The sequence below is a fragment of the Lepidochelys kempii genome, chromosome 8, assembly GCF_965140285.1.
Source record: "Lepidochelys kempii isolate rLepKem1 chromosome 8, rLepKem1.hap1, whole genome shotgun sequence".
Taxonomy (NCBI): domain Eukaryota; kingdom Metazoa; phylum Chordata; order Testudines; family Cheloniidae; genus Lepidochelys; species Lepidochelys kempii.
This window is the reverse complement of record NC_136387.1, coordinates 24,283,228-24,297,703: the sequence shown is the minus strand read 5'-3', so window position 1 is coordinate 24,297,703 and position 14,476 is coordinate 24,283,228. Positions and strand designations below refer to the sequence as shown.

At 40.6% G+C, this 14,476-nt stretch overlaps 1 protein-coding gene across 11 annotated transcripts in view; it reads left to right on the top strand.

Moving 5' to 3' along the window:
* The window catches only part of GABRB2 (gamma-aminobutyric acid type A receptor subunit beta2), a 309,567-nt gene that overhangs the window by 278,452 nt on the left and 16,639 nt on the right, over positions 1-14,476 (top strand). For 9 of the 11 annotated variants that reach the window (XM_073355894.2, XM_073355893.1, XM_073355895.2 and 6 more), the window contains 3 exons: positions 1,079-1,231; positions 2,344-2,588; positions 7,061-7,171. In XM_073355894.2, coding sequence (XP_073211995.1) covers positions 1,079-1,231; positions 2,344-2,588; positions 7,061-7,171 — 509 coding nt within the window. The remainder of the gene's footprint in view (positions 1-1,078; positions 1,232-2,343; positions 2,589-7,060; positions 7,172-14,476) is intronic. The other 2 variants (XM_073355897.2, XM_073355901.2) reach the window with 1 other exon arrangement.

Below are 14,476 nucleotides of genomic sequence, written 5' to 3'. Positions count from 1 at the left end.
AAAGAGGGGAAGCAGAATTGGCAACATATGCATTTAGGAAAAAAAAAGGCTGATAATATTTTCTCCACATGGGTTGCGTTTTTGATGGCTCTTGGAGCCCTTGTGGATCTGTCCCATTAGCATTTCCCTTTTCTAACTCCACCTTCAAGACACTGGACGGTGCTAAGAGAGATGTGCTCCTCGCTTAGGAGGACTGAGTGTAACTCCAGCTGGAGCTATTGAAATAAAAATAGTGTCAATACTGTTTGGTCATCGACCTTCCATTATGATCCGTATGTTTCTTTTATGGCTGAACTTCTCCCCAAGAAGGAGGCTGTCTTTATTATTTGAAGGACTTAAATCTTGGGGGTGTGGTCCGTTTGGGACACAGCACCTAGATCTGGTGTAAATCAGAAGTAACTCCATTTAAGACAGTGTAGTGACACCAACGTGAGAGGTAACAGAATCATACCGGTACTGTTTATTTGACTGTTGTTTCCTAAGTAACTGACACAGCTGCTGTCTGTCTGTAGCCAAGTTCAGGAAAGTCCCATTCACTTGCTCATTCTTGGTGAAGTTCAGCTCTGCGGGAGAGACTTATGCAAAGAATGTGTGCTCTGAAATCTTCAAAATAGTGGCAATCCAGTGTGCATATGCCAGTGAGGGCCCTGTGTACCAGGGTCACTATCACCCTGCCTGAGTAGCACTCCTGCAATACTCCTTAGCGCCTGGTGACCTTGAATGCCACTTTAGGTGCGAAGCAATCTTCCCAATCTGAGCTGCCATACAATAGCCACCAAAGACTAAAGCCTTTGCACAGTTTGGCACTCTGAAATGTACTTTGACAGCTGATTATAGGAGATTTTAATTAGCAGCAGCTGTGAATCTATGTATTACTGACTCAACACCTTTAGTACAAAATACTGTTAAATACAGACTTCATTATAAAATCTGCAGTTGGTTGTCCCCAACTAAGGCAATTCTGCGTGTACGCTAAATCTGTAACATAGTAAACAAGAGTGTAAAACTGAAATGATGCAAAGAATGTTAAGGGTATACAAAAGTAAATCACGGCCATGCCTAAATATTCCCTTTTTAGGTGCCTACCCAAGGCTGTCTCTCAGCTTTAAACTTAAGAGAAACATTGGCTACTTCATTCTGCAGACGTACATGCCTTCCATTCTGATCACTATCCTCTCCTGGGTTTCATTCTGGATTAATTATGATGCTTCAGCTGCAAGAGTTGCTTTAGGTAGGCATTTTTACTCCTATCATGCATTGTGTATTAGTAGAATATATTTTTTTACTTCTGGTGTAGCGTTTCGTACATGATTTGAAAAAAAAAATCTCTCTTGGGTTTCTTTGCCTAGCTTGTTAAGCTTTGTATTATCTGATTCAGCATTTAAATTATCACAATTGAAATAAAAATTGAAAGTGATTTAATGTCTGAATTAGCTAACTATATAATCATTGTAATTGGAATTAGCCTGGTTGTCTCAATCAGGTTTTTTTTTATTGCACTTGTTTTTAGTCTAAAAATAACATGTATTTTATTTGTTTCTGCTCATTGCAATCCAGAGCAAGCCTACAATACTGTAGTATGGAATATACATTGCTTTTCCTTTTCAGGTGTGAAGTAGATACAATTGTGGCAGAGCAGTGCATTTGACTAACCAATCTCCCTTGCCAGGTAGCGGGCTTCCTCTCCATAGTGTTACCTTAAATTCCACAAGCAAAACAATTCTCCTTATTAATGCTGAGAACACTGCTCTTTGTATTAATGTATCTCATCAATTATCCTTTTGAGGGTTTGTTTCTATTACACCCCTCATCATGGTATCTGAGCACACATTGCAAATATAAATGTGAATGGTGCTTGCCAAAAATTAACACAAAATCAAGCTTACTCCTACTGATACTACTTCCATCCATGGAAATCAGAACTGGAGGATGTAGGGAGGAGTGGGTGACAACATGGTACCATTGAATCCAATGGGAATTTTGCCATTGACTTCAATGGGGCCAGGATTTCTTCCCAGGAATTCAAGCCTAAAGACAGGCAGCAAAAACATTCTAGAGGAAAGCAGTGAGGCAAGACATAGTATGTCTATACTGGCAGCTGATAACCCAGGTAGTTAGGAGAGTCTACAGTTCCCATTAAGAAATCATATTTGTATGAGTCAAGATTACTGTGTATTTGTCTTGACAATTACAACTGTAATAAGTTGCACTAACACCATGCTTTTTAAGCAGAGAACAAAAATACCTTCCTAACTTCCCTGCTGTGCTGGCATTTAAAGATTGAGTTATAATGATATAAATTTAACATGAATATAATCAATGAAACTGTCTTCCTTTTTCCAGGAATCACAACTGTGCTCACTATGACAACCATCAATACCCATCTTCGAGAGACTCTTCCCAAAATTCCCTATGTAAAAGCCATTGACATGTATCTGATGGGATGCTTTGTTTTCGTTTTTATGGCCCTGCTGGAATATGCATTGGTCAACTACATCTTCTTTGGCAGGGGACCCCAACGTCAAAAGAAAGCAGCAGAAAAAGCTGCCAGTGCCAACAATGAGAAGTTGCGAATGGATGTCAATAAGGTAAATTGAAGTGGGGAATATATTTTAGCCATTCATAGCGACCACAGCTGATTCACTTCTTCCAAACAAAGCTTAAAAATATCATTTCTTGAGTAGAACATATCAAGTAGGATTCCTAGAAACATGTCTTAGCTCTGCAAAGCATTAAACTTAACTATCTCAGCAATGCATGCTGCCCTCTAGCTGGAACTATGATTGTTAGAATGTTCTTTTAAAAGCACATACTCGGAATAGGCTGAGCTCAGAAATGCGCTCTCGTTCAAAATGGAGGTAGGAAAGCTTCAAAATAAACCACAAAGATTAACCTGTTCCTTAGAGGCCTTAAATGAGCAAATCCAAAATGATGGCTATAAGCTCATGTGTTAGAACAAGCTGTATGAAACCTTAGTAACAAACCCCAAACTTGAACCAGATTCCTAAAACTTTTCAGAGAAACTGAAGTGATGGGATGTGGGTTTTCTTTTTCAAAGGAAAGTATTAAAACTTGGTGGTTTTGCATGTTATCCGCTATAAGTGTCTCAAATATTCTTGGCAAAATGCAAAATGACTCAGAATTATGGTGTCAAATTTTTTTATGCATTCAGTTATGAATCTGAAAATGGGCTCATTGGGGGGGAGAGGGAAAGTTGCTAAGATACATGCCTTTTTCAAGTGCATGCATTCCTTTTGTGTAATGAAAATGAGGCCGTTATTCAAAGTAGCAGTTTTGGTAAAATTTCACATAAAGCAAAATTTGGGGGCAAGCACCAAATCATGCCAAGCATGAAATGGCAAAAAACGTTGTGTGTAAATCCACAAAACAAAAATTGTGACTTCTCTCAGAGTTCTAATTTTCGATCAGAAGCCAGATGAAAGACATTTCATCTGGCTTTTCTTTTAATTTGGGGGATTTTTCACTTACGTAACTCAACATGAAACTCAAAGGGTGCAAATTCAAAAGTAGAGGAAAAAGTTTGCATGGATGGAAATGGAGAAGTCTCACACAGCTCTGGGGGTGGAATACTTAATATCTGCCCAGATTTTTATGCTGATATACAAAGTGTGGGTGTAGGGGAATGGGAAGCAGGTATGTATTTTTAACAGCAGGCACTAATATTCCACTATTAGCTGGCACCTAAAAAAACATTCTTTACTGAATATTTTCAACTGGAGGATTATATTTCATAGCTCAGATTTCATATACTAGCTATGCTTTTTTTATTTTAACTTTATTTTTTTGTAATATGAGAAAACCATACGACAACTGCTTTTATCTAATGGGATTGTAGTGTACAAATGAATTAAGGCAAATGCATGAGGACTGGTATTTACCTTTGATGTCACACTCTTACAACTCATCCCATTCACCCTTCATCATTCCAGTGTTCATAATAAAATTCAATTAAAAGCTATTTTAAAAAATCACAAGATTTTATTTCACTTGTTTTTTTTTTTAAACTGGTTTTCCTTTAACAAACAGAACCATGCCCCACAAAAACCCAACAGGGTATTTTGTGTAAAATTACAATAAAAAGCATTTTTTTTCTTGTTAAAATCTTAGGAAAATCAGAATATATAGTGAACACAACACAGAAAACTGAATAACGTTACAGATCTTAGGGTTCTGTCATCACCATCCAAATTAATTTTGCTCTCAGAAGGCCTTATTCAAAACCAACTGAAATCAATGAAAAGATTCAGGCACATAATTACTGTGATATCATCCGAGCTTCCAGGTGCAGTTTGCACTGTATATCTTTGCAGGTCACAGGTTTCCTTGTACTATCCTCTGTATAATTATCCACACACACACAGCCAGTCACATAATGTTATGACCAGTAACTTCATCCAGTGACAAACTGTGCCAATTTGGCTCATCCTGTTAATCTCAAAATTTAGGTGCTAACAAGCACATAGATATGAATCATATTCAGAGATTTTCAGTTTTAAACCCTCCATCTCAAAGAGTTAAATAACTTCAGTGAGGGTCAAATTCTTTCCTGTGCCAGAAAGGGGAGGTGTCAGGGAGTCAGTTACAGCTTCCTGATTCTGACCTGTTTTTGCTGGCCCAGAGTTGAAGCAGACTAGGGTCTGCTCTAGTTTATCCCAGGTGGGAGTCAATGGAGTGGAGCTGAGCAGAGCTCCACCCTGCCTCTTCCCCCCAACAGTGCGCTCCCTATACTGGGCCAGGGAGGGGGCAACTGATGCAGGAGCTGGCTCTGCCAGCTTTCCCTAGCTGAGCTTTTGCCCTTGCCAAGGGAATTTTCAGTTGCCCAGTTACAGCCAGAATCTCTTACATCTCTGGAGCAGCACAAAAATTCTGGATCCTTATTGAAAATTTAGCCCATAAACTTTAAATTGTCATGTCATATCGCTGTATTACTACAAACATCATAGAGAAGTGGGCTACAAAGAGGATCCATAATCACTGGAAATGTTGCAATTCACCAAGCTGTTTGATTGATTTATATTTTGTAGAACTACCCATTGGTCCAACAACTCTGCAATATATTTTCAAGGTTTAACACCGAAACCAGCAGAGGTTCACATTTTTCTTGCTACAACTTCTCTACCCCTAGTGGAAATACTCATCATCCCCTCCATACTTGAATCCTCCCATGAGGAATCAGTGGAAAAAATGAACACACCTCCTGCTTGCACTGTTGAACTCCCCTGTAGAGTCCTGCGTGGGACTATTTTTTTTAATCCCACTCCCATGCTGCCCTGCAATAACCACTCCTGTATTGTTTCTTGCATGTTTATCCTGCTTCCAGCCACAAAAACCTTAGATCTAGAACCCTAGATCCCACAAATCTCACAAGAGAGATGGATTTGCCTCTGCTACTGAAAACAAAAAAACCTCAGTCAGTTTTTATATAGACATAATTTTTACCACTAAAAGAATTAAAACAAATCTTGCTTAAACCGTGTAAAAATACAACCGAAGTTAAAGTAATAGACATCAAATCTCTTTCTATCCCTTGCTTAAATTTAAGTATTAAAAGTTTTAAAGTGTTTTCCTGCAAATTATCACAGTCTTCTTTTTTTTTTTTTGGCCACCCAAGCCCTCCCGCAAGAAAATACATTTTACCCACTCCTGCTATTATGGCAGCATGTCCTGCAGGACCTGTGGGATCCCAGCAGGACTTGTAGGATCCCAGTCTGCTGCAGGGTTCTGCTCCCCTCCAGGCAGCTGTTCCAGAGCAGGCATTGGCATTGGCAGCCTGGCTTCACTTACTCCTTGATGTCCAGGAGTAGAGAGTTCCAGAATCAGTAGAAAGGCACAGGAGTTCGTTTTTTATGTCCCTGGCCTCCTGTGAATCCCTTGTGATCTGTGTGGAGGTTGGGGGTTCTGAGAGTCAGAAGTATTAGCCTCCGGTTTATGACATTGGACGGACCCCCACCAGTCCTCATCCGTGACTTCCTGTGAGCTTTTCCATATGACAGTGTGGTCAAATCTAATATTTTCAATTATATTTCATACTATATTCACAGTAAATGCCTTGCATCCATTTATCTTTCAGAATTCAGGTAGCACAGAAATGCAATGTCTTTCTCTTTTTTTTTTTTTGAAAGGAAAGTTTCACAATAGATTATCTGGAAATATGTAACCATGGACTAGTTAAAAACAAATCATATATGACAAGCTTTATTTTACTTCTGAGACACTGCAGGTTGGAAAGATCATGTAGATGATCAAGCCCCACCTTCCTGTAGTATGCAGGAATTTCCCTTCTGTATTTCTCAGGTGTTTTGTCCTCACCTGCCTATATTTTAAAGTTGAAGCTTCTTCATCTGACCTCGGCAATTTATTCCATATTTTAACTCTTTCTCCTCATGTGAAGTCTCATTGTTTTTCTTGTAAGCAATTTCATACTATTACTTCCAGGTTTGCCTTCCTGTGCTGACTTTAACAGTTCCCATTTCCCTTTATTGCAGACACTCAAGTCATTTGCAAATAGTTAACACATTCTTTCTTGACCGCTCTGTTCCAGGCTATATACGTATATATTTAATGATCCCAGTCTATCCTCATACCTTGTGATGTTTCCTCCTACCTTTGTCATCTTGGTAGTACCTTCAATTTATTATCCTTTTCGTACTAAAGTGCCTAAAATGATACACAGTATTGCACGTGCTGATGTAGTAAGGATGAATAAAGCAGGAGTATTGCCTCTCTGCACCTTGAAGAGATAATGACTTATTCACCCCAACCTAGTATTATATTGGATTTTATTTTCTAACCGTGAACTCCTCTATCTGGCTAAGAATAGCATTAGAGGTCAATAAACCTTTCTTTCCATTTTCTGTGGACATTTAGAATTATTTTATATTTAGAATCATTTTGTCACAAAAGTATAATCTTTCTTTTATTTTAGTGAAAAAATCTCATTTTTATTAGTTTGTCCTTACAGTTCCTACAATGCTTTTGCATTTTTCCATGCCACCTCTAGTTTTGACCTCCATTCCCTATTCTCTACTTTGTCTTCCAGGTCTTTTATAAAGATATTAAACAAAATGGGACCGAATTCCGATCCCTGGACCCCACTGGAAATCTCTCCCCAACTAGACGGACTACCAATTACGATTACTCTCTGTATACGGTTAGATAGCCAGTTTTTGATCCATTTTAATTGTATTTCTGTCCAAGACATCTTGTGTTGGCTCCCATCCCCTGTGATACTGTATCAAGTGCTTTTCTGAAATCCCAGCATAATGTCCCCTGCATTCCCTTCATCTACTAATTTTGCAGTCATATCAAAATAGACTATGAAATTGGTCTGGCAGGATTTGTTCTTAACCCATGTTTAGCCCCAGGATGCTTTTGCTTCTAGATTATTATAATTTTGTTCCCTGTTTGCTTCATTACTTTGCAAAGGATGGATGTGAAGTTTTAAGGGTTGAAATAAAAATGGTACCATGTTGACAAACTTCCATCTTCTGGGACCTCAAGGTCTCCACAGCTTATATAGATATTAGCTGATGATTATTACCTCAGTACCCAGGTATCCCCCAGAATTCTGGAGCGTAGGTCTGCTTCCCATTAGACTTGCAGGTTCTTCAAGCAACTTTTTGCTCAGTTCTATCTCTTTTAAGTTGTGGATTTATTCTTGCATTGTTGAGCCTAGTAATGTTGTCTTTGTTGTTGTTAAATAGGGTTACTAAATGCATTAGTTCTACCATCTTCCATCATTCTCACTGATTTCCTGACTGCTTAGCAGAATTTTCATTCTGGATTTGTTTTATCCTTGATATAGCTTCTAGCTCTGTCCCCATTAGTAAGCAATATTTTCTACTGTCTCTGCTTCTCTTCCTTCTCCCATGCAGGACATGTAATCCTGACTGGATACCTCTTGACTTTCTATTTCCAATATAGCTTCTTTTTAGCCCTGAATTTATCCAAGCAGCCTACGGTTCGCCATGCTGAGCTTCCATCATTATGTCCTTCGGAATTGTCAGTATTTTCTCCACAAATATTCTCGTTAGTACTCCATCCCACTTGACTCAGGCTAACTCTTTTAGTGGCTTCTCTGGAGGTATAACAAACCTTGAACCTTGAAATGGCAGTAATAATGATTAACTAGCAAAACTCCCTCATTGCAACATGATGATTTAATGGATGTTATAGATGGCACAGTGAAGCATATAGTAAACATGCTGGGCTAATTGCAGGTCTGGTCTGTGCCCTTTTCTTCCATAAACTAGTGTTCAAGGGCCTTGTGTGGCTTCCTTCCCCATTCTGAACTCTAAGGTACAGATGTGAGGAGCCGCGTGAAAGAGTCCCTAAGCTTATTTCTACCGGCTTAGGTTAGAAACTTCCCCAAGGCACAAATCTCTGTTTGCCCTTGGACTGAGGTATGCTGCCACCACCAAGTGATTTAACAAAGAACCAGGGGAAAGGACCACTTGGAGTTCCTCTTCCCCCAGCAATCCCCCCAAGCCCTTACACCCCCTTTCCTGGGGAGGCTTGAGAATAATATCCTAACCAATTGGTTACAAAATGATCAAAGACCCAACCCCTGGGTCTTGGAACAATGGAAAAATCAGTCAGGTTCTTAAAAGAAAGATTTTATTTTAAAAAAAAAAGGTAAAAATCATCTCTGTAAAATCAGGATGGAAAATACATTACAGGGTATTCAGATTCAAAACACGGAGGATTCCCCTCTGGGCAAAACCTTAAAGTTACAGAAAACAGGAATAAACCTCCCTCTTAGCACAGGGAAATTTCACAAGCAAAACAAAAGATAAACTAATCTGCCTTGCCTGGCTTACCTATATGGGTTGTAATATTGGAGACTTGGATTAGGATGGGTTGGAGAAGATGGATTTCTGTCTGGTCCCTCTCAGTCCCAAGAGAGAACGGCCACAGAAACAAAGAACCCAAAACAAACCCTCTTCTCTCCCCCCCACCAACCGACTTGAAAGTATCTTTTGTCCCCATTGGTTCCTTTTGGTCAGGTGCCAACCATGTTATTTGAACTTCTTAACCCCTTACAGGTAAGGAGGAATTTTAGGCTACCCTTATGGTTATGACAGGCCTTGTCAGTAGAAATTTTGCCTGGGGGAGACTGTGGTGGTGGAAAGCACTGTGAAGTACCTTTCACCAGCAGGGTGGGGAAATGCTACCTCAAAACTGTGAGGCACCACAGGCTAGGAAGAGGGGTATGGGCAGTGCAGCAGGGGGGTATATTAGCACAGAGTATTTCTGCTACAGCTTTCACAAAGGGACTCGTATTTAACAGAAGGCTAATGCTGACAGTTTGGATGGAGCACTGAAATAAAACAGTGTTTTTCTTAACTTCCCAAGGAGTAACTATACCTTCCTCACCAGGGTACTACTTGATGCTGGCAGGTACAGTGTGTATGTCTCTGAAGCCAGCCCCATATGTGTTTATGCAGTCACTTTACCTCAGTATTTGGTGCTATACCTTTTCTATTGCATAAACACAGTTCGCTCATACTTCACTTAGTCATTTTCTAAATTCAAATATTTAATTTTTCTTTGCAGTCACAATGTTTTTGTTTATTAACATGCTGAAGGGTCCGACATAGTCCCATGTAATAATGTTGGCAGTCCTTTGTACATTTAGCCACATTATTTCAAGCAAAAATTGTAAAATTTTATTGAAGAACCCTGCTTCTTTAAAATCAACATTTTGCTACTTCAACTCAGAATAATAATTTTAGTTTTTCAGTGTTCAAAACACTTTTTGGACAATGTGATGTGTTACCAACTGTGCTGTTTCACCGTTTATACAATTTATTTATATGTAAAGCCCAGATAGTCCCAAAATAGCTTGAAGCACAGAGATGTTTTAACTGAAACAGGTTGTGTATCTACAACATGTGATGACTTAAGGCACACAAATACTTATACTTTACTATACTCAAGGGCCTGTTTTATCTTGATGTGAACGTTAATACAGTAATTTCCCCCCTTGAAGTCTAACACCAAGCCTTTTAATATATATATTAAACATTTTATAACACCATTTAAATTGATCCTTTCTGTAGGAAGATAATATAAATGTGAGCTGACTGCTAACATCTCTGTTAAGAAAAGAGATTTTGTCTGGACACAACAGCTTTTTTAAATGTACTGTGGGTTTTTTTTAGAACAATTAATGATTCTTTATTCAGTAGCTTCTGTTCTATAAGTGACTAAAGTCAGAGTGACTGATAGTTACAGTATATTACTGTTACCCAATGCCATGTGACAATCTAGTAGAATCATCAAAGGAAAGATGACATTCTGCCAGAAAATGGGATAGGAGAAATTGATTCTGGAAATGTTGAAACCCATAATACAATATTCGGATGGAACCACATCTTTTTAGATTTTAGTTACAGTAGAAATGTTGCCCCTTTAAGGCCAACTGTGGAGCTTAGGGAGGCAAAGGGATTTTGAGAAACTGTTTCACCAACTGAGCAAATCAGAGCCACCATAGTTTGGCTGGGGAATAAGACACATATCCCTAGCGTGCACACCCTTGTGCAACCATGTTAGGGCTTACTGGACCATGGGTCCGGATGTGAGAGAAGAGGGGAAAGCAGGGGATGCACACTCACTACTCTCCCTGCCAAGTAGGTAGGTAGGGAGGGTTTGGAGAGTAGCATCGCAAGGCTGCACGCCAATTTGCACACACAGGCTCTCAGATTTGAACTAGCACAAGGAGGAGAGTATGGATTACATGGTGTAGAGCTGGATATGCTAGTGTTTTACCATCTGAGGGTTTGCTGGACAAATCTCTGACTGTCTGTTTATGCCAGATTTCCAGCCCCGTCACACCACCAGAACAGCACAGAATGGGCTAGAGTGGGGATCAGGATCTTGCCCTAAGTATTAAAGTGGAATAACTATACTCCAAGGTTATTAAGCACAGAGATGAGAGAAATAAGGTGGAAGCAGGTTTTACTTTAGATGAAGGGAGACTGTAGTGAGGAGGAATAGAGAATGGCAAGGGCATTTAATATCTGCTATATCACACATGCCCCTTTGCCCTGTGCTTTTGGGGGCATTGAGCACTAACAACACTCTAACTGCTAAATTTTCAACTACAACATTTTTTACTACTGTAGAAAGATGAGTGTGTTTTGTTTTTGTTTTGTTTACACTACTACTAAAACTGTATTGGGAGTTATTCTTGATGCTGAGCCTGAGGCTGCCCTCCTTGCTGAATCAGATTATGGGATCTGTCATAAAAATGGACAGTGACAATAAAAGCACCATAAACAGAAAAGCCCAGTATTGACCCCACATCTTTCATCCTAAATTTGCCATTCACACATCACAGAAGAACACTTGAAAACCAAATTTAAAAAAAAAGTAAAACCTCTGCCCCGTTCGCATTATTTAGAAGTTTGATCTGAATGCAATTTGAGAGAGTTCCAATCTTAGCTTGTGGCCTTTTATAGAAGTGATCAGAAGGTGACTTATCTCTACAATCCATAGTGATATTCCAACTGACATCAGAATAAAGGTCAAGTCAGACATGTGGGGTTTTCTGTCCGGGGCTGTGATCCTCCCAATGCCATCTTTAATTCATTTAAGAACAGTGTGCAGACACTCTACTTGTTTAAGGCACATCAGGCTACTTACATCATCTAAGAACCTGTCATTCAACACTGACCCTAAATTAAGAAACTAGCCCGGATAATTCTTATGCATTTCATATTTGTATTTCAGATTTTGTTACAGCAGACACAACTATGCCAAACAAAACGCTAATACAGTCAAGTGTAAGAACTTTTGGCATATCAAGCTTATTGCAAATAAAACATAGGGGGACCTTTGCCTAGTTACAATAGGGAAGGGACTGGAAACCACACTGCTAGATTCTGCCTGGTCCTACTAAAGACTTCAGCCTTGTGACCTTGAACAAGTCATTTGCACCTCTTTAAAATCAATATAGTAAACCTTCCTTTCAGGGTACTGTGCATAAGAATGTTGAGGTTATTGGCTGAAGCAAGGACCATTAATATTATCATCATAAAGATGTACAAGAATACCACATGCAAACTTATTATCCTCATGACTCAGTGATGTCTGAAACCTTTAGAAAATCTGATTTTTTGATAAATTTGTTTTGAGTATTTTTAAGGTTTTTATTATTATTTTAATTGAGAGAGAGAAATATATTTCAAGGAATCCAAAATTCAGGTCATGTGCATTAGGATAACTGGGATTTACCTATACGTAGTTTTGATGAGAGAGAGATTTGACATTTTTGAGTCCATCTTTTGCAAGTTTTCCCCACCAAATAACTATGTATTTTGAGTGTCTTGTGCTCTTGTAAAAGATACAAAAGCAGTTTAACACCTTGTCTATATTTTTGTAAGTTCTACTAGACAGAGGCAGTTAACTCCTCAACACTGTTTGAGAAACAAAATTGCTGTCTCGGATCTCAGTCCTGAGTTATTTCCCTTATTTTCAAAATAGTGGAAATGATTGCTACCTTGCCTTCAGGAGTGTTGTAAGCAAGACACAAGAAGTAATTCTTCCCCTCTACTCTGCACTGATTAAGCCTCAACTGGAGTCCTGTGTCCAGTTCTGGGCACCATGTTTCAGGAAACATGTGGACAATTTGGAGAAAGCCCAGCAAAGAGCAACAAAAATTATTAAAAGTCTAAAAAACATGACCTATGAGGAAAGATTTTTAAAAATGGGTTTGTTTAGTCTGGAGAAGAGAAGGCTGAGAGGGGACATGATGATAGTTCTTCTTCAAGTGATGGCTCATGTCCATTCAACTTAGGTGTGTGTGCTCGCCACATGCACCCGTGCCGGAAGTTTTTTCCCTCAGCAGTATCCCTCCAGCTCCCTGGAGTGGCGTACACATGCTGCGGTATATAGGGCTCCCCGGTTCCCTCCACCATCAGTTCCTTCTTGCCACCAGTGACGGTGCTGGAACTGTTGCTGCTTCAGCTAGTGCTGTAGCTGCTCGTCTGTACAAGCTAGTTATCTCCTGTATTATATTGTATATAGTTTTCTTAGTGTTTATAAATCCTTTAGCTATAGTTAGAGACTTTGTAGGTCCCGAATGGGACTTTGCCTCAGGATGGGGCATGCCCCGATCCCCAGGCTTTCAGCCCTGTGATTGCTGCAAGAGGCCTATGCTCGTTAGTGATCCACACAGCAGTTGTTTGCATTGCTTGGGCAAAGGACATAGTAGTGAGAAGTGCAAAATTTGAAAGTCCTTCAAGCCAAGGACTAAGAAGGAGCACAATATTCATTTAAGAGCTCTCCTTATGGAGTCAGCACCAGAGCAACGCTCCAACTTGGCGCTGAGTACCGTGACTTCAATACGCAGTGCCCCACCAAGACCGCCCACCGGCCAGCACCAGTCCCCATCCATAGCTCTGATGAAGAAGCCCAAGAAAGCAGGACGAGGCCGGTCTCCAACGTCCCGCAAGGGAAAGGATAATACTGGGTCTGAACAAGGTCCCGTGCCGGGCAACTCTTCACCCATGCCTGGATCTCGGGCCCAAGCTCTGTTGGAGCGATGTAGCCCAACCCACACCTTGGATAGCGGCAGAGTCCTCCATCAGCTTCGGGTGCCGTCCACGCTGGAGGCCCTGCAGGCGGCGGAGGAGATCATGTCCCTCCCGGTGCCACCCATACCGGTTCCCGCAGTCACAGGGTAAATCCGCATTCAAACTGCTTCGGTCCCCACCTCAGCAACACCGTTCCCCGTAACTGCCACACATCTGACTGCAATAGGCAGATGCAGCTCAGCCCCATTTGGTCCCTGACCTTGGGCATGGGCAGAGAGGCTTGAGGTGCAGCTAGCCAGTCACTGGGCACAGACCTTTGGAGGGACGCTCCCCCCCAGCAGGAGTACCGGTCCTAGCACACAGTATCTCCGAGACCACAGTACCGCTCCAGGGACCTCTGAGGGGTACTATTTGGGATTCACCTAAGTTGAATGGATATGAGCAATCATTCGAAGAAGAACAAGAAGAAAAAACAGCTACATCTTGAAGAACACCAGTTACGGAAAAGGTGTTGCTCTTATTGCTCATGACCATTCCACAACCGCCCTCCTTCCCCTTTGTTGGAGTTTCCAGCAAGAAGGAACTGAGTGGGGGGAGAACCGGCAGCGCCCCTTATACCACACCACTCTAGGGGGCGCCAGAGCCAGTCCTCTATGGATACTGCTGAGGGAAAAACTTCCGGCACCGGTGCATGTGGCAAGCACATACACCTAAGTTGAATGGACATGAACAACACATCTCGAAGACCTCCAGTTATGGAAAAGGTAACTCTTTTTTCAAGTACACAAAAGGTTACAAGGAGGAGGGAGAAAATTGTTCTCCTTAATAATGATAGGACAAGAAGCAATGGGCTTAAACTGGAGCCTGAGCAGTTTAGGTCGGACATTAGAAAAAACTTCCTACCTGTTAGGGTAGTT